General features: G+C 31.7%; 1 protein-coding gene across 4 annotated transcripts in view; it reads right to left on the bottom strand.

The window, feature by feature from the left end:
- Positions 1 to 6618: 6618 nt before the first annotated feature.
- Positions 6619 to 20493, bottom strand: part of LOC132720153 (E3 ubiquitin-protein ligase NEDD4-like) — a 34051-nt gene continuing 20176 nt past the window's right edge. For all 4 annotated transcript variants that reach the window (XM_060704192.1, XM_060704193.1, XM_060704194.1 and 1 more), the window contains 11 exons: positions 19769 to 19834; positions 18668 to 18774; positions 18068 to 18190; positions 15677 to 15798; positions 15099 to 15169; positions 14768 to 14863; positions 14425 to 14498; positions 13457 to 13577; positions 12806 to 12913; positions 11942 to 12111; positions 6619 to 11432 (listed from right to left, as the gene is read on the bottom strand). In XM_060704192.1, the coding sequence (XP_060560175.1) occupies positions 11330 to 11432; positions 11942 to 12111; positions 12806 to 12913; positions 13457 to 13577; positions 14425 to 14498; positions 14768 to 14863; positions 15099 to 15169; positions 15677 to 15798; positions 18068 to 18190; positions 18668 to 18774; positions 19769 to 19834 (1161 nt within the window). In that variant the 3' untranslated portion in view covers positions 6619 to 11329. The remainder of the gene's footprint in view (positions 11433 to 11941; positions 12112 to 12805; positions 12914 to 13456; positions 13578 to 14424; positions 14499 to 14767; positions 14864 to 15098; positions 15170 to 15676; positions 15799 to 18067; positions 18191 to 18667; positions 18775 to 19768; positions 19835 to 20493) is intronic.

The following is a 20493-nucleotide window of genomic DNA, read 5'->3' as shown; positions in this document are numbered from 1 at the left end:
AAACTAAATATTGCCAAAATCGAAATTTCAAATGGACTTCTGACAATGCAAAATCTTTAGGTATGACATTTTGTACAAACTCTACTTTAACTCTCCAAAAGAATTTAGAACCTAAAATTGATGCTTTTAAAAATTGTTTAAAACAATGGCAACACCGAAAAACTTACACTTCTTGGAAAAGTTACTGTCATCAAATCTTTTGCTTTACCAAAACTGATCTCTATGCTTTATCTGTATTACCTTTACCTAGCTTGAAAATTATAAAAACTTTAGAAAAATGTATGTTTGATTTCATTTGGGATAATAAACCAGAAAAGATAAAAAGGGATACATTGAAGAAAAAATATGAAAATGGGGGAATAAAAATGATTGATTTGAGAAAAAAATATATTATCAATAAAGGCGAGCTGGGTGAAAAAAATTATAAATGATGACTCGACATCTTTAATTAAATCTATATACTTATCTCAATTAGACAGATACGGAGGCAAGTTACTTTTTGAATGTGAAATAAATGACAAATTTATACAAAGCAAATTTAAAAGTTATTCATTTAAAGAGATATAATTTCATCCTGGAACCAAATAAAAGTCATACCAAAATGTAACAACCCAAATAAACAAATAATTTGGAATAATATGAAAATAACATCAAATGAAAAATCATTCTTCTGTAAGTCTTGGTATGAAAAGGGTATTGTGTATTTGGAACATCTGTTTGACTTTAGAATTAATCAATTTTACACTTTTGAAAATTTTAAAACAATTTATCAAATCCCTGATGCAGATTACCTCAAATATCAGACTTAAATAAGAAGTATACATCCTGACGTCATTACAGGTATCAATCTAGACAACGTCAATATCAATTCCCCAAATAGATATATTTTAGCGTCATTTATTAAAACAAATGAAACCAATTAATTTCTATATGAACATCAGTTAAAACGAGATAACATTATCAAAAATACTGCAGAAAATAAGTGGGAAAATATATTTGAAAACGAAAATATATGTTGGGAAAAAACATACAAAAACATTCTATCAACAACGATTGACACTAAGTTTAGAAATTTTCAATATAAATATCTACACAGAATAATTGCTACAAACAAAAGTCTTCTACAACAAAACATTTCTTCCTCGAGTCTTTGTGGTTTTTGTGCAATGGATATTGAATCTATTGAACACCTCTTTTGGCAATGTCTTACACGCAACTTTTTTGGAGAGATTTAAAAGAATATTTCAAAAAAAGGAATATTATTATAGAAATTAATTTGAAAACAATATCTCACTTAATTACAAGCACAGATACACAAAAAGATGCAAAAAACTTTATTCTTTTGGTGGCAAAATATTACATATATAGTTGCAAAATTGGAAAACGCACACCACAATTTAACTTATTTTTACATTATTTTCGGGGCAGACTATGTATTGAAAAATGTATTGCATTAAATCGAGATAAACTGGAAACTCATTTTCAAAAATGGAATAGAATTTTCCTAGATACAAATATAATAACATATGAAAATACCTTACTTACATAAAATAAAAAAAAAATATGTTAAAAAGCAGTCAAAAACTGTAGATGTATCTTCTGTTGCTTTTTTCTTGTTTTTTTTTCACCCCCTTTACTTTCCCTTTTTCTTATTGTTTAAATATTAGGTTACACTAATACGAGCATCGTATTGCCGATGGTATCCGAAATGTGTGTGCTGTTTTGTGTGTGCTGTTTTGTGTGTGCGTTATATTCGAAATATGTATAGTTATAAATCCTGTTGGTATCTATGAATAGGAAATGTGGGTGTATGGGTGCGGATGTGTGCGTGTGCGAGTGTTTGGGTGTGAAAAAAACAACTCTTTGTGACCATGCTTTTGTATTATCTGGACAGAAGTTTATTATATGTTATGTACACTGTATTATTGTATGATCACTGAGAAAAAAATAAATTATAAAAAAAAAGTAAAGATACACTTAAAGGAAGTTATCCGTATGATGAAACAAGTACAAAGAACGAAAAAGCTGTGATGCATGATCGTACAAGCACACGCATAGATATTCTGTATAATGACAGTGTAGCAACTGATATCAACACTGTGAATTAAAAAAATGTTGAAGATGATAAAAACAAAGAAGGGGACAACATTGATCAAAGACCAGAAAGTGACAAAAATGTAATGTTGGCGATTGATGTACAAGAAAGTGACCACCCTGGGACATTTAAAACATCTGGATCTAAATTATCTAAAGCCAAATTTAGCATAACAAATGAATCCAACATTAAATTACCATTACCAGATACAAAAATAGGTGATATATCAATACTGGTAACATCGAGTGATAACATCGTAGTCTGTGATTATCATAATAATAAACTTATGACATTTGATACCGTTCAACAAAAGCTAAAGAACATGTTTGAGTTTCCGGCAAAAGTGATAAACATAGACCTTTTAAAAGATCAAATTATTGCCGTTTGTCATGAAAATTCAGCGCATATAACCATGATTGCTTTGAACACGTCTTTTAAATTAATAGGAGTCATTGAAACCGAGTATAAAGCCAAGTGTGTGCAGTCAGTTGACGATACAAATATGTTGGTTTCTATGCGTGATTCTTCAGGTCGTTGGCATTTACATATATTATCTAATGCTGGACAATTGATAGAAAAACTAAATTTCAACAGATCAATTTTAGACTGTAAAAGCCTAGCAGTTCTTTCTTCTGATGAGTTTAGAGTCGGTTATAGAATTTTACAGTGTTGCTTAACTGCGAATGCTTTGTTCCGTTATGAAAAGGATGGGAAAGATATCTTCAAATTAAAATTGAAGTCTCCTGATTGTGTTGCTGTTCATGACTCTGGTTTCATTTTTGTAACAGAGAGACAAGGCCGCATCCATGTTTCTTTCTTCATCTGGACAGAAACTTTACGAAACAAAGTGTTGCAGTGATGTTACAAGCATTGCGATCACTCCATCTTTGGATAAAATTTTACTAACTAGATCAAAGGACAAAAGTGTTACAGTGTTGTCTGTTGATATGAATATTGAGAATATGTATTAACTTGCAAATTTAACAAAAATATCTGTTTTTGTTTATACATAATATCTATACTTATACACGTATTTAAAAAGTCAAAATACGTTGATCAAAAACTTTGTAATAATGTTAAAAAATAAATTGAAATTGATACTCGACAATTTAGTGTAATTATCTATAAATTAACATGCAACAATACTAAGTTAGCAGCGAGCTTATGCCTGTTATTTTAAAATGCATTTATAATTCTTCAAGCTGCCATGATATCTTCTCACTCCACTGAATTATTTTATATTTAATACTTCCACTGTTATAATTTTTACTGCAGATGTGACTAATTTTTTGTAGATCATATTGCATGGCATAGTTCAAGGTATCCAAATGCATGAGTTATGTTATAATTAACCGTCGTATGAAAATACCTGCGGATGTTTCAACCATTCTTAAGAAGTTGGCAAAGTCGGTGTTAACATGCAATTTTGAAATTATTGATCAATGTGTATAATGACCTATTATCTTCCTTGCACCACAACTAGAGCAAGAGCACCACAAATGCGGGACAATATACGCCCGAATTGAAATTGGTTTGAGTAATCAAAAATAATCTTTCAATTAGGGTAAATACCCAATCATGGAACTTGTGAAAATGTTTTTATCTTAATTATCCTTATGATACAAGTTGGAGGCATTTTTGACCTTAAGTGTATGATTCAAAAATGTTTTATAGAGGTCTACTAGGCAATGTTATATGCTAAACATAGAGGCATTGTATTGTCCACAAACAGATAAGATATTTTTTCCTATACCTTAGTCTAGTTAAAGCAAGTAACTCCAGGGACAGGGCAAATTTTGATTAAAATAACGTTTGGAGATCTACAAATCAATGCTATATGTGCCATATATCTAAGCTCTGGTCGTTGTAGTGTCACATAAAACTTAAATGTGATTTCTTGCAATCAATTAACGCCTGGGGGCGGGTCAATATTGACCCAAGGGGATATGATTAATATCAATTCTGCAGACATTCACAAGGTAATGCTACATGCTTAATTTAAATTGACCGTAGCAAACAATGACTGTGGCTTCTTTAGGCTGCAAGTACTTAGTGACCATCTTGGCAATAAAACCTTTTGGACTGAGAATTATTAGAAATTCGGTCTCTTTAAAATAAATGTGTCTGTGGCTTTCCATATATTATACCAAAACAAACTCAAAATTGGACCGACCAAAACAGGATATATTTTTTTAATTTTTATTATTCTATTATTAAAATCTAAACTTCTAAATTGTCTGTGGCTGTCCGGCAGCTGGATCACTATGTGAGTGATGGTAACCTATGAGGTGGTTATCTCAAAATCTGGGGGATTGGCGTGACGTGGTGTAGAAGACCACTCTTGAGGGGATGAGAAGACCATGACCAAGCCCCCAAAGTGTCACACTCTCAAAGTAGGCATTACGGGAGGAGGTCAAAGAAGATTTCTTTGAAGACCGAGACGAGGGGCAACTCTTCAAGATCCACCAGATGGGGGAAGCAGTCATGGTCTCATGGCGGAGCTTGAAAACTGGAAGGAGTGACCATGTCTGTCCGAAATGCATGTCTTAGGCACCGAATCGGTAACACCTGTCAGAAGCACCATTGCTTGCCCGTGTGTCCGTATGGCCTATGTCAGTAATCCTTGCACGTCCGTTTCTTGATCCTTTATTTTAGGCAGCAACACTTTCACAATCTTAACATAATGCACATAATAGTCTCATTGGCCTACCGTGCATTATTTCATTAATTACAAATAACAATATTTGCATTCTCTTTGGGCTCATTCAGTGAATTTCTGAATTTCAATCAAATAGGTCACCACTTTTGATTTTAACACATTTTAAGGGCATGACATGTGACATGTCCGGTGTCCGTACTAGATAGAGCTAACAAAAAAGGTGATTTATGACCTAACCTTAACCATGTTAAAAATTAGTTGTCTGAAGCAAAGTTTGATTTGACCTGTATTTAACACTGTACAAAACTCATATCATCCCTAACTTAGGTTATCAAAACAGTGACCTTAATCTTGACCATAGGGACAAGAAAAAGCTCCTAAAGGACTTTATTGCATGTATGAATAAGGGGTAAGGGATATAAAAGAGAAGACAAACCAAAATGTGATTTAAATGGTTATTTTGGGAATATCAACATTTTCTTTTTATCACAAAAAAGTAAGCAAGATTGCAACAATGTAAAGTACATCCGGTACACATTAAATATCCTATATACTGTAAGCTTTATAAATAGTATATAAAAACTATACTTTACAATGAAATGTTTGTCACAAAATTATATAGAAAACTCATACAAATGAATATAGAAAGCAAAATCGAGGGTTTCACAGCCACACTGTTTTAGCACAATTAACCATTGAAATATAATTATACATATACAAACACACATGTATATAACAAAACGCTATCTGACAAAAGAAAACGTATCAAATAAAATACTGAATTATACAAAACAAAAAAACTTGTACATGAAATAAACTGAAAGAAATTTTATTTTCAAAAACCGGTAAAATTCATTTTGTGATGAATGAATGTAAATGATGCTTTAACTCCTCAAACGCTGAAATCCTTGCAAAGCATGGTTTATACCAGTGGTGATAGTACATAAACCAAATACATCTACACATCATGTATTTCCATAGCAACAATTACAACTTATATACTGCTTGATTAAAAGAAGTTTCCAGGATTACTGCAATTTTTATAAAGTCAAGGAAGTTTTTTTTCTTCTTTAAATTGCATAAGATTTTCTAAACCTTTGCATGATTAAAGAGAGTTGTAACTGAAACAAATTGATTAAAAATAAATTAGAGGTCATATGCACCTGGAAGTGAGTTTTATGCTCTTTAAGATCATTTACATTTCCGTGTGCTTCCTTAAATTTTCCTTCTTTGCCTTTGTAAAAAATTGCACTACTCCCAGAAATGTCTTTTATGACAGATACATGGGTGAAAGTTGGAAATTTTAAAAATCCTGAAAATCCTGAATTTAGCAGTTTTTCTATAGTTTTACATAGGAAATAGAAGGATTTCAGGAGACTGAAAATACTGAACTTCAGGAATAATCCTAAAATAATGACCAAGCAACATTACTATCTACTGGATATATTCTATAATAATCCTAAAACTTTCAGATGCATCTGTTAGTAAATGTAACATATGTAGAAAAAGAGTTTTTAAGCACCTATGGTTCAGAGTCAGCCAAGCTGACATATCTATACAGTATTATTGCAATGAAAGGAAATATCAACAAAGGAGAGCATCACATTCACTAAATGTTGCCACCCAACCATTGCTCTCAATTTATTTACCAAAGCATCAATGTTCATAGGTCAAAATTTTCTCTTCAGTCTATACTTGTATGTAAATTTTTTAAATTATAAATATTAACTACATGTATATTCACTGAAGATGACAAAAAATAGGTTTTTACATAGATCTACTATGCTTTTAAAACTTTATTCACATATCCATCCTGGTCTTAAACTTGGTCATTATTTTGATCTAGTTTTTATTCATGCAAGTACATGTATTGTGTTAATCTGAGAATGAGATTTATGGCCAATCAGCAGTTTTGAATATTTTGAATGAATTTGTACCAAAGTGTACTACATGTAGTATAACCCTAATATGACCAATGGAAGTTTCACACGACACTTAAAATAAAATACACTTTCTTTGATTCTTTCTTTGCATTGTGAACATGAGGATGGTGCTCAATTCTTTGTAAATTTTAACTTCCAGGTTATTTTTACCCTGTCATCTCCTAAGGTAGATAATATATGGTTCAAAATTCAAAGCTAAACGCCTCCAAGCCCAAATTTTGGCAAGTCAGGAGGAAAATTTCATAAAATGCCTACAAGTAAATATATACCAGAGATATAATGGACATGTGGAGAGCTACAATTAATGAAAGAGGTAACATTTTAAAAATCATTGTGACACAGTGGAACTGGAAAACAAGTTAATCAGAATTGTTGAAAACATTCTGGTATTTGATTTCTTAAAAGAGGTAAATAATGGTATCACTAACTTAGAATAATATAAATATATCAATGAGGAAGTAAATATTCAAAAGATTTGTTATGACAACAATGAGACTCTCCATACCTATCAAAGCTCATTTTAACAAGATTATATCTATATTTTCTATTTCAAATATCATCAACCATTCAATTTTGTTTCTACTATTCATACAGAACCAAATAAAATCACACTAAATATAACCAAAACAACAACAAAAACAGCTACACATTTGCATTGAATTCTTTTAATCATATAAATTATATAACAACAGCACAATTTTCATCATTTTTTTAATAAAAAACTCAAATACAATTAATAAGAAAAATCTTATAATGTAAAATAACACATTAATTATATAATGCTGGGAAACAGAAAAAATCATGCATTTTTATCACAACAGGGAAAATTATAAACGTTTGTTCTTTCGGCATCATAAATTCTACTCGGACAGAAAGCATCAACAATGAATGACATATAAATTAATGTTACTTATTCTTGACACATACTTTATATTTTTCCTATTCACTATTATATACATTTCGAGTAAAAACTTTAATATTTCACAAGTACTCGGTACGAGAATATAAAGAATTCTGATGAGAATATTTACTATACTTATTCACCTAACCATATATCAAAGGAAACTTCAGCAATGTTCATGATCATTGCAAACACATAAATAATTGTCTTTCGAGTCGTACCCAGATCACGACCATGTTTCCTCATATTACACCAGTACTGGTTAGTGCCAGGATGCAGACTCGATATAGACTTAAATGTGATTAACATAAGTTACTAGAACTTGTTTCACAATCTAGCTAAAATAAATATGTTTATACTTATAATCCTTTTCATGTTATTAATGTAACAAAAATCTGCAAATATAAGCTAATGAATTTATACATAGTGATGCCAAGATTTGATGTCATCATGAAGTAGGTGCTCTATGTGGAGAAAACACAAGAAACATTTCCATATGGCTGAAACAAGTCTTTTCTAAAATATTGTTGTTTTTTTGTTATTAGTTTTTGTTATTAATTTGTTATTGTTGACAGGCAATTATCACGAAATCAGGTTTCCCATCAATATTACTTATGTGAAAAAGGGCCATAAATCTGCCCAAAACAACCAAACGAAATCCTGACATTATGCTCCAGGGCACTAGATGAAAATCATTAATTTTTCTGGTGAAAAAATCACAGAAAAAAATGATACTTAAAGTCAACCAGACTGATATGAGACATTTCTTGAAGAATGAAATTAACATGTAAAAGAGTATTCCTACTTCTCTTACAATTGAACATAATTATGCATAAAAAATCTACTGTTTTGCCATGATGTACATAGAAATGTTCTATGATTGACTAAAATGAAACTGTACAAAAAACATAACATTGAGCAAGCAGCCTTAAAACCATATTGAAAAACATCAAAGGTCATGCATTTCAACCTTAACATAACTGTCATGGTTTGACAGGAGAAAACAAGGTATGAGGAAAAAGGTATAATATAATGAGGTAAAAATACTTCATAATGACAATTTGGTTGGTACTGACCTATACAATAATCTGATGAACACTTTTATACCACGACTTAATACAAAATGATAGCATCTTTCACTTGACTTTCTTATAATATTCATTTTGCAACAAGTCCTCATGTTATATTCCTAAGTCAACTGACATACTTCTTTAAGGGCACATACCTCCAGATTTGTGTTTAACTTTCTGGTTATATAACCTAAATGTACGCCTATCCAATGAAATATATACTATCAAATAGTTACAAAAATTGCCCTTAAGCCATTAGAAACAAGGTAGGAAGATGAAGACAAAATTAACTATTTTGTTATATTTTGTTTTAAACATGCATTACATAAACATACATTATTTTCACTATTAACATATTTTTCTCATGTTTTTCTCTTTTTTTCATTTTTTTTTCTCCCAATTTTTTTTCTTATCTGAGGACATGCAGCTTCATACATGTACAATCTAGCAACTCAAAAGCAGAAAATGTTCAAACCTCAACATTTAAATTTTTATGTGTTAATGTTAAAGAAGCAAATGGAAGGTCAATATATGCATTACTTCAGTTATTTAAGCAGGGTGATCTATTCTCTACTGTATCAATTGGAAAGCAAGTCTATTCACTACCATATCAAATGAAAGACTAAGTTATTCACTACTAGAAACTTAAATCTATTCAACTTTGTATATCATGATGCTCTTTTTCCTGTCTGATTTAGTTTTTTTTTTGTTGTTGTATTCTAGTATTTTCTAAGCAATCTGACTCAACTCTATACTGTTGACTACTCAACTTTAGCTTTTTGATAAAATAAAAATAAACAGATCCATATTCTAAGCAGGGAAAATCTGTTATAAAATTAACTGGGCTGAAAATTACATTTTGTGTTTTCAATTAATATATTATAAATTATAAATATGAAACATATCATTTCCCTTTTCCTTCTCTGTAAAACCTTGAAGTTATGAAGTTTTTTTTATACCTATAAAAAATAAAATGACATAAATCTGGAGGCATGCCACTTTAACAAATCCATTTAAATTCTATCCGTCACCTTTAAGCACAAAAACAAAACATCTCTCAATCATATCTTGGATAACTGGTTTCATACAATTATAACAAACTATATACTGATTATATAATCCCACAAAAAAACCTTCTAATTTGATACATAGTCCACAAAATATCATCAATAAGCTACAAGACCCACCAAATTGTCTTCCTCTTTGTTGCATAAAATTAATATACAAAACTTGAATTTTTTATAACAATATAAACAAAATACAGCTATTATAAATATTACCGTAATTTTAAATTCTATTAAAAAATATTCAATTTGTTAAATATTTCACAATTACAGAACTTCCCTTAGTCATTTTCTCAATGTGTTGAAGTTTTGACATAGTCCCTTTAACTTCTACTTAATGCCGTTTTACTGTAAACAAATCTCCAGATATGTTGGGAATCATAATATATTTCATTTTTCTTGGATTTAAACAATCTAATATAATGGCAATATATTCATTCATTTTTTTGGTCAAAAAATGTTAAATTTCTCAACAACAAAATGATCATAGTAAAACAATTAAAACAATTATTTCAATTGTTTGTATACATAGCAATAAATAACATTTTTTTAAATGTGTACATAGTATCTGTCCACATATTTCAAATATACATAAATATCCTTACCTGAATGAAGTAACAGTTTAACTCCCATTAAATTATATAAGGAGTTAACCTGTTACTGCACTAAGGTGACAATATACATGTATAGTACATTGTATATCTAACAACTCATCTTACAAAAAGCCTGAATATGAGTACAATCATATCACTGTATCAACTTGATTGGCAAGTTCGTAACATATCTGGTCATGTGTTCAATTTGATACACACATATCACTACAAACCTGTCCCAGTAATATACAAAGTCTTGTAATACATTAACAGCTTTTTATATACGGTATATATATTATATATGTGTGTGTGTCACAATAAGACCTTGTCATAAAGTACATGTACAACAATAACAACTTAGACATAACATGTAACAGTACCATATGATATCTGTATAAAGTAAAATGTTCTTGACTCAGAATTTAAAACACCACCACATTTCCAATTAAGACATGATCAATTAGTGTTTCTGTCCCCTTTGTCTTATAAAAAAAATAACCCACAACTGTAATGAAAGACATAAGATTATAAAAATGCCATTTAGTAAGCTTGTTTCAAAATGTTTGGTTACTATTGCTAAGAATACTTGGGAGACGATATCTGACAACACTAGATCTATGTCCACGAGACTGAACTTTCAGAAGCAACAAGGCTAATCATCTGCTAGTTAAACATACATATATGCCCTCATGTTGATAGTAATATCAATGCGTATACATAAATCTGACGAGTTGATAACCAAGGTATAATGGTGCAATTGATGATGTCTCTCACAGGGTAGCAAAGCTTTGCAATCACTCTCTTCTATATATCTGGTTCCCTTACAGTTTGTAGTGTTATATAAAATAATGAACTGATATAGCAAACCAGTTGCACCAATGATGATTCTCCTGCACGAAATTGAAGACTAGAAATCAGTCCAATAGCTCCGCCCATGTGACTGGTTTCCTTACAGTGTGTAATGTGTATAGAATGTATGAGGTGACAATGAGAATAAATTCTGCTCAATCAACACCTTCAAAACCTTGTGCATTCTCTATCGCAATTAACAGTTTCTTACGTAACTCTGAATATGACTCGTATGGTGGTAAATCAATGCGGTTAAAACTGAAAAAGAAATGTATAAAATAAATCAACTTTGTACAAAATGAGTTACTCTTTATAGAATAACAAACACCAGACTTCTCTGACAACATAATAATACACTTTTCTCTGTGCTGGACAGTATTACAAAAGCAAACATAACAAGGGGACATAATTCTACAACATTGCTTTTTCAGAATTATCTAAGATTATTTTTTTAGAAATGAATCATAACAAAAAGGTTAACATAGGCAAAAAAAACTAAATACAAAAATAATTTTACGGATATCGGCCCTTGTGATAAGGCATCACATACTAGCTTTGAACGATTCATCAGGCACTATCAACTATCAGCTTAAATTTTTTTACAAGTAGCTGTCAACATTTCACAGGAATTAACAAAATCAACAAAGTCATGAAATTTATCAATGACTGTTATAAAGTTATCAGGTAAATCAGGTATGCAATAAAGTAGACACATTATATACAATACACAAGTTTTGGACAATATATAATATTCAATAATATCTTACCATGTGTGAGCTCTTGGAAGCAGAGTTATATTGCCCCATTTTTCTATTGTGAACAACTGTGGACCGTTACTTCCATGTAGTTCTTTAAAGCCGTTCATTGGAACACGGGAAGTTCCAGTAACAAACTGGAGTAATCTAGCACGGGTTTCATTGTTGAACGAATAAATAGCCTGGAAATAAGAAATTAGCTTGTGAAAAAATTAGTGCTGACTTAGAAAATTCTGACAAAATTCCCCCGCGAAAGTCTGTTTTTCATGCATTGTACTCCTCATTGACTTACATGTTTCTTTAACTTACTACTTCTAAACCTTTAATGGGAGTTGTACTGCCTACAAAATTTACCATTAAAACATAACAGTCTATACATCCAGTGTGTTCAAACTTAAGATAGTGATCAAGTTGATGAATATAAAGCAAAAATAAACCAGTTTTCAGTTTTCAATGTTAGCATCAGCTTCAGCTTCTTACCTGCATGACAAATTTCTTAACTGGCATTTAAAGAAAGAAGTACTGGTAAAAAAATGCAAACAGATACCCCTATAACAACACAAAGCCTTTATATTTGTCAAATGTTTGAAAAATTCATCAGATAATAGCCTTTACCTATAGATGAGCAAAAACATTTCAAGAAAGTAATACTTGAGAAATATGTACTAAGATTCTAAGGAAAGATTGAAATAATAATTGACATGTTATGTATGATTGGTGGCTGATTTTGTAGTGTTAATCACCTTATTTCTACTGCTTTTAAAAACATTTTCAAAATTTTCATAAAAATTAGCATGAATCTGGAAGAATGCTTCTATAATGAATGAAAAACAAGTCTGTATTCTAGTATATAGTGAGAAAAAAATGGTAGATTACCTTCCAGAAAAAGATAATGACAGGATGGTTAGGGTTGTATTCTCCCTTATAGGCACTATTGTTCTTCCAGTCATTAACATCAATATCTTGAAGACCACACATCAACAACTGAAATATATACATAATTAAATGTGTTAAATATTGGTGCAACAATATGCTGTACTGTGATACAGGCTTAAATGACAATGTTGACCGTTATATTGAACCTTATACAATCTACTTCCTTAACTCCCCTATCACCTGCTTCAGCAGAAATTAACTCCTAAATCTGAAAATGGTGTAGTTTGGGATTACGTAACATTGGCAGACCATCAAATCTTGGAAACTTCCAGACTAGTACAAGCCATTCTATGAAAAATGGCATGCTGAGTTACAAAGTAAAAGAATACTTATATGTCGATGACACCAGCATAGTACAGACTATCAAATGAAAATTTATACAAATCTAATGTAAACAATCACAATGATGTAATTTGTATTACCTCTGTATAGAGTTTAGTTACCATGAAATCTCTGACTGTTTGCCACAATAAGTAACCAACAAATAGCCCGACAAGTATAGGCAAAACATAAGTGTAGATAGTATTCAGAGAGGTGAAGATAGCTATAAGACATGGATATCTTACAATCATCAAAAATATAAAAATTTACCTCTAACTCATTCTCATCAAAGATGGCCAGCATACTACTGGACACGAGTTCATTAAATCCTTTCATGAATTGTCTCATCTGAGTCTCAACACGGGACACAAACCTCCACTTCACTATCAGACTGTTACATGAAATAATAAAACAAACTCCAATAAAAACTATCTCTATATGTAACAATCACTATCACTGATTCAGTCATATGATAATTTTCAGGAAGACCTCATTCCATAGCAAGTAATTCATAAAGAAAGTGATATCAATAAATGGTATACAATGTACATCATAGTCAATCTGAAGGACAGTCTATATCAAATAAGATAACCAACACTTTTGACACTAAGACTGATTTAATAAAAAAAAGTATAGTGCCTAATTAGCATTATCACTGTCAGCAAATAAATATATTCAATTAAACTAACATATAGTTTACATGCTGGAGGCAATAATAATATACCAATATCATCAGTATAGAGACATGCCTGGCCTCAAATTCCATGTAATTATACCATGCTCTCCATTGTTGCTATATCTTAGTTTTTATAATATCAAAGCCATTTAAATAATAATTGACTGTTTAAGATTTAAAACGAGTTAATCAAATCTACAATACAAGTTTATATGGGAATGGGATTTAATCTTTGTTTTATATGGCTCTGAGTAAAGCTAAATTCCTTATATGGGCAGAGTGTGTAGCTTTCAAGTTCATATACTATATATTACTGTACGATTTAAGTAGGAATCTAACCAAAGCAAATCTAATTTTAGAGATTGTGTTGTACCCTATTTCTGTTTTCACATTTATCTGCTGGTCAAGCAACATTACCATTTACTGGATATATTCTATTTTAACAAGAATAAGGCATAAATTATAGATTCCTTTTTGTTTTAAATATTCTGAAATATGATATATAAGTGGTGAGTGGCAAAACTCATTAAGTACAACATATTGAAAATAATAAAGAACTTACTCTAAATATTCCATTTTGTTAGCGTCTGTTACTAAAATATCTTTGCCATTTGGTTTTAACTCTCTCTCAGTAATCTAGAGAAAAAATAATCATAGAAATTACGTATTTAAAGTATAAATCTTGAAAACTATTTATATATATATATATATACTTTTCTGAGTGTATTATTTGAAGAATGCAATGATCACATTGTCATGTACAGTTAACCTTTTTTTAATTTAAAATTTATATGGATGAAATGAAACTAAGACGCTTTTACTATTTATCAAATTTAATTATCTGTTAAACAAATTCCTTCTATTCCAAGATTTTAAGTTAACACAAGAAATTAAAGAATTCATACCTCACCAAAGTAGTCCTCCTCAATAGAAAAGTAAAGATCTAAACACTCGGGGTCATTATCACGAATATAACACATAGAATTGTAATACTCAGAGTCCTGAAATAATATAACACACAGAGTTTATTCTTCATTATCATTTTTCTTCTTTATCAGAGATTTATAGCACAAAATTTCTTTCAACTTTTCCAATCTAGCCATCAATTATCATTTCAAATCATTTAAAAATATCATTCTGTAGAGAACAAAGATCTGTTGGTATAATTTACTTCCTTTAGGAGTTAACCAGGCTGTTTTAGTTAACCAGCCTTCAACCTTAACCAGGTGAACTTACCACTGACTCCATATCATCCAGCGTAATCCTCTTTCCCAACATCATCTTGTAAAATGGTCGGATGAAAAATGCTGAAATATAGATATAAAACTAATGAAAAATATGAGCAACACTGGACTTATCTCCCTGGGGTAAGAATGTTTCATAATGTGTAACCATTAGATGCATAATTAAGATTCCCTGCCCCATTCAACAACATTCAAAATATTTTGATGATGGCAAAAAACATTTCTTATCAACTATTCAATTGAAAATATTGTAATAATTGAGGAATCTATGATTTTTTTGATGTTACTAATATACCACATCTACCGTCCTCCAAAAACCAATACAACTTGACAGTTAATGTATGAACCATTTAACAAATGTTTTACAAGCATGCAGACGTTAACACTGCTGGTAAGTGTGACTTCAAGACAAAACTAGAAATGTGTCCACGGGACACCAATGCCTCCATGTTCCTCTGTTTTATGTCTGAAGTGTGACAACTTGACAGCAGGACGGATGGATAATGGTAAATCTATATGTACTCATATGATGTGGGAGATTAAAAATGTAAACAGATTACACATACTAACCATCTAATAATTTGCCGTGATACACTGCCATACCAGCTACACGTCCAACAAACTGGAAATATGTTAAATGATCTTCATTGAAGATTCCAGACAATGGATTGATCTGCAATGTGTAATTATCCCTGAAAAAAAAAATCATTAAATTTAGGATTACACTTTTCTTTATAAACTTTACAATCAGAATCAAATAATGATAAAACTTATCCTAATTAGTAAACAAATATGCTACAAGTTGGGGTGATTTGTGTTGCTTTGCATGTATATAGGGAAAACTTCGAAATCTTTTAAATTTTATTTACAGGAATAAACCTTTTAAGTTTGTCTACCTGTCAAAATTGTTCATATGATTTCAATTAGTTTATGAACATGACAGTGTTAGGGGTAAGTCACTTTCTTTCAATGTATATTGAGAAATCAATGAGAATTATCTTGGTTAAAACTGTAAGGCGAATTTTCATATAATTCAATAGAAATGATTCACAGATGACTGACAATCAAGATTGTTCAAATAATTTTGATTTGTAAAAAGAACAATATTCTTAGGGAAAGGTTAGGTGTCCCTTTATGTATTTTGTATATAGAGAAAACTTTGCAGGTCTGCCTACAAACTGTGGTGATTGATACTATGCTATCATGGACTCATTGTATCTTCTTATATTTGTTTTTGTTGTACAGATTATTAAGACAAACATTTCATTGGCAGCAGAAATAATCAGAAATTAATTTTCAACAAAGATTTTTGAATATTTTGAATATTGGTACATAGTCAGCTGAGGTCTAACATCAAATTTAAATAGTTTATTAGATGATTTGGTTTTAGATTTTGATAAGTTTTCCCTATATACACCAACCAAAACAAAATAATTTGCACAGCATTGGTAGATTGTCATTTACTGACCATTTCTTTGAAATAATATTAAATTCAACAAACTATATTTAAGAAAAGGTTTTGGTAGAGACAAAAGAGGATAAAGTTGGTTGAAATTACATAAGCAATTAATGTACTTGATAACAAATTAACTAATGAGCTTTTTTATACTGCTAAGACACAAAAGGCTAAAACAATATCAGTAACAAGAGCTGTCGGTAGGACAGCAAAGCTCGGATATTCTTAGTGCTTGATAGTAAAAGAGGCTTGATATTGTAAAAAATTTTAAGTTTACAAAAGGGCAAAATTTTTCTTTAACCTTTTACCCCATGGGCATATTGCGAAAAATGGCCGTTTTCATTGAAAAGCCTCCTGTAACAAGTTCAAACTGCTATGAAACTATGAAAAATGCTTCAATACTAATGAAACTTGGCACAAATGTTGACTACACCATAGCCTCTGTAACAGCATGCTCAATGGTAAATTTCCTGTTACCATGGCAACGGGGGGACGTCTCAAAATTGCCAAAAATCACTTTTTTGCATTGTTTTTTTCCATCAAAACTGATTTCAAAGTGCTGCAACTTCTTAATGAATTGAGATAGAGTAAAAGGCTTTTCAGTGTCGGTTACTAGTTACTAAGATCGGCCTGAGGCCATTTTTAGCCTGTCACATGTCCAAAATTTTCTTGGCGATGAGGGGGACTCCCCCCCTCTTCAAACCCCTCAAACAGATGGGGGCACATCCCCCTTCTGGCAACCCCCTGATGTAATATTTGGATGGGGGACGGCGCCGAAAAAGTGGTCACTTTTTTTTACAACATTTCTCAAATGAAAAACAGTGTTTGGGGCCTAAATAGGGCATTTTTTCACTGTTTGAGGCCTCAATAAGGGGGGGGGGGGGCAAAAAGCCATCGAAACACGCTTATATAAGGGAAAAGGTTAAATCCATGTTTCAGTTTTAGGCCTTGGAGAGAGTCCGTTTATGCACTCAAAAGAGAGTATAAATTTCAACTTGTTTCAAAGCCAGATGTCAATAGAATATGAAAATATCTGAGGTAGTATGCAAACTTGAATGTAAATTCTCAGTTGAAAAAGGGGCATAATTCTGTCAAAATGCTTCATAGAGTTACCTCCTCCTGTCTACAGGTTGGGGTCATGATGGTGAACAAGTGTGCAAAGTTTCAAAGCCATATGGCAATGGACTTTGAAAATATTTGATATATTACAAAGACTTTAACGTAAATTCAAAGTTGAAAAAGGGCATTATTCTGTCAAAATGCTTGATATAGTTATCTCCTCCTGTCTACAGATTGGGGCCATGATGGTGAGCAAGTGTCAAAGTTTCAAAGCCATATGTCAATGGACTATGAAAATATTTAAGGTACTACAAAAACTTCAACATAATGTGGTTATGCCGACACCTATGCTCGGGTAACTACAATAGCTCTACTTATTCTTATCGAATAGTCGAGCTAATAAAGTAATTGACGGAAATATCTATTGGGATAGCAAAGTTACTTACGTGGCTGAGTACTCAAACAGACCATAATAAGGATTAAACATTTCCTTAGACAACAGGAAGAACCATTCCCTGGCCAAACCACCATAGTCCAAACCAACTTCACCATCAAATTCTATCCATAGCCTGAAAAATAAATAATTGTTAACAGTTAATCATTTATTGATTTATTTATTGTTTGTATGGTTGGAATTTTGAGTCATACAAGCACTGTTAACGTCATATGACAAATTTTAAACTTTTCTCATGGAAGCATAAACAGATAACCTTCTGTAAGCAAGCTGGATAGCTTCCTCACATGAAGGAATCCAAAGTCCCTGTCGGGATTCAAGCCCACAGCGGTAAGGGGGAAGTGGTTTGAAGTCAGCAACCTTAACCACTCCACCATGGACACCCCTCACCTAGAACCACCATCTTTCTGTATCTAGCTGGATAGTTTCCTCATATGAATGATTCCAAAGTCCTTGGCAAGACCTCAACCCTCATGTTCATCAATTTGTAACAGCCTTAATAAACATTTTTTAAATATTTGTTTTGTAAAAAAAAAATTAGCTTTCAATCCTTTTCAAGACAAATTTATGTAATATCTTATATCTGTCTTACCTTGTTTTAAGCAGATCAGATCTTTTAATTCCCATCACTATTCTGAATGAATCTTCAAATATATTACTGCGAGTAATTTTAATATCAGTCTTATTTGGCACGTTGCTCTACAACAGAAAGAAAACAACAATCATAAATCTCCTACTTATATCATTAAAATGGACTTGTCCTAATGTGAATTTAGGACTGACCATTAATCCCATTTAACTATGCTTGCTGCTGCAATTGATTCTACCCATGTGAACAGTGCAGACCAATATCCACTTCTGATCATGATCTGCACTGTTCACATTTCAGTTAAGAGTATATTTTGAAATGTTTTCAGATTTTCCCTAAAGATGATGAATGGCTTTGTCCATATTGAAAGATGGACAGATCCATTTAAGATATTTAGGTTGGTGAGGATTAAAGTATTTAAATATGAAATGAACCGCGTCACGACAAAACCAACATAGTGTGTTTGCGACCAGCATGGATCCAGACCAGCCTGCGCATCCGCGCAGTCTGGTCAGGATCCATTCTGTTCGCTATCAGTTTCTCTACTTGTAATAGGGTTGGTAAGCTAACAGCATGGATCCTGATCAGACTGCGCGTAGGCGCAGGCTGGTCTGGATCCATGCTGGTCGTAAACCCATTTTGTTGGTTTTGTCATGACGCGGCTCAAATGGCTATAAAATCATTGGCACTATTCTTTGTTTAGTGTTTAATCCATTCTTTTAAGCTACGAAATGAAACATCATAAAATAAAACTATGAAATTGTTTTTTGTTTTGTGGCATTTAAAGACATACCAACACTGTACAGTTAAAATGGCAGCTTTACTAGTGGAGGAATACCTTAGATGCTGATCCAGGCATTCTTTCAGGCACAACCAGGAATCCAAGTAGAACCACTGATCTTCTTAAAGCTCACAAGATAACATTTTTCACATGAAATAATCCAAAGTCCCTGGTAGGATTTAAACCCAAAGCATTTAGTGGAAAGTACTTTATAATCAGAGACTTTCACTGCTGGACTATATAAAAACAATTTAAAACTTTAAGGGATTACTTTTGTAATGATTGACATTGTAAATTTAAATGTTTACAGCAAAGTCACTTACAGGTTTTCGTAACTTTGATCTGAAGTAGTCATATTTTCTTTTAAAGTCTCTTGAATACGGCACAGCCTGCAAAAAAAAAGACAGAAAATATTCTATAATGATTAAATACAATTACCTCCCTTTCATCACATTCTGGATAAGATGTAATTATGTTTTGGTGTCCTGTTTGATACAAGTAGTGATTCAGGGGCCTTGAACAAATTAAAAAAAAAAAACAAGAGGGCCATGATGGCCCTGAGGTCGCTCACCTGTATATAGGCCCCCCCCAACCCCCACCCCCACAACGTTGCAGGGTCAATTTAACCCAAGGGCTTTTATTTGCACAAACTTGGTAGACACCCATATGAAGATGTTTCATGCTAAACATCTAAGCTCTAGCTCATTGGGCTTTTTAAAAGAAGATTTTTTTAAAGTTTTTACTATACACATATAGTAAAAAACAATGACACCCCTGGGGCCGGGCCAGTTTTGACCCCAGGGCTTTTATTTGAACAAACTTTGTAGATACTTACTAGAAGATGTTTCATGCTTAATATCTAAACTCCAGCTATTTAGGTTTTTTCAAAGAAGATTTTAAGTTTTTGCTATACACATATAAGGAAAATCAATGACCCCCGGGGCGGGGCCAATTTTGACCCCAGGTCTTTTATTTGAACAAACTTGGTAGACACCTATTAGAACATGTTTCATGCTAAATATCTTAGCCATAGCTCTTTGAGTTCTTT

The sequence above is a fragment of the Ruditapes philippinarum genome, unplaced genomic scaffold (genome assembly GCF_026571515.1).
Source record: "Ruditapes philippinarum isolate M1 unplaced genomic scaffold, ASM2657151v2 ctg744_1_1_1_1, whole genome shotgun sequence".
Classification (NCBI taxonomy): Eukaryota; Metazoa; Mollusca; class Bivalvia; order Venerida; family Veneridae; genus Ruditapes; species Ruditapes philippinarum.
The sequence above is the reverse complement of the archived record's forward strand: the minus strand, read 5'-3'. Positions and strand labels throughout refer to the sequence as shown.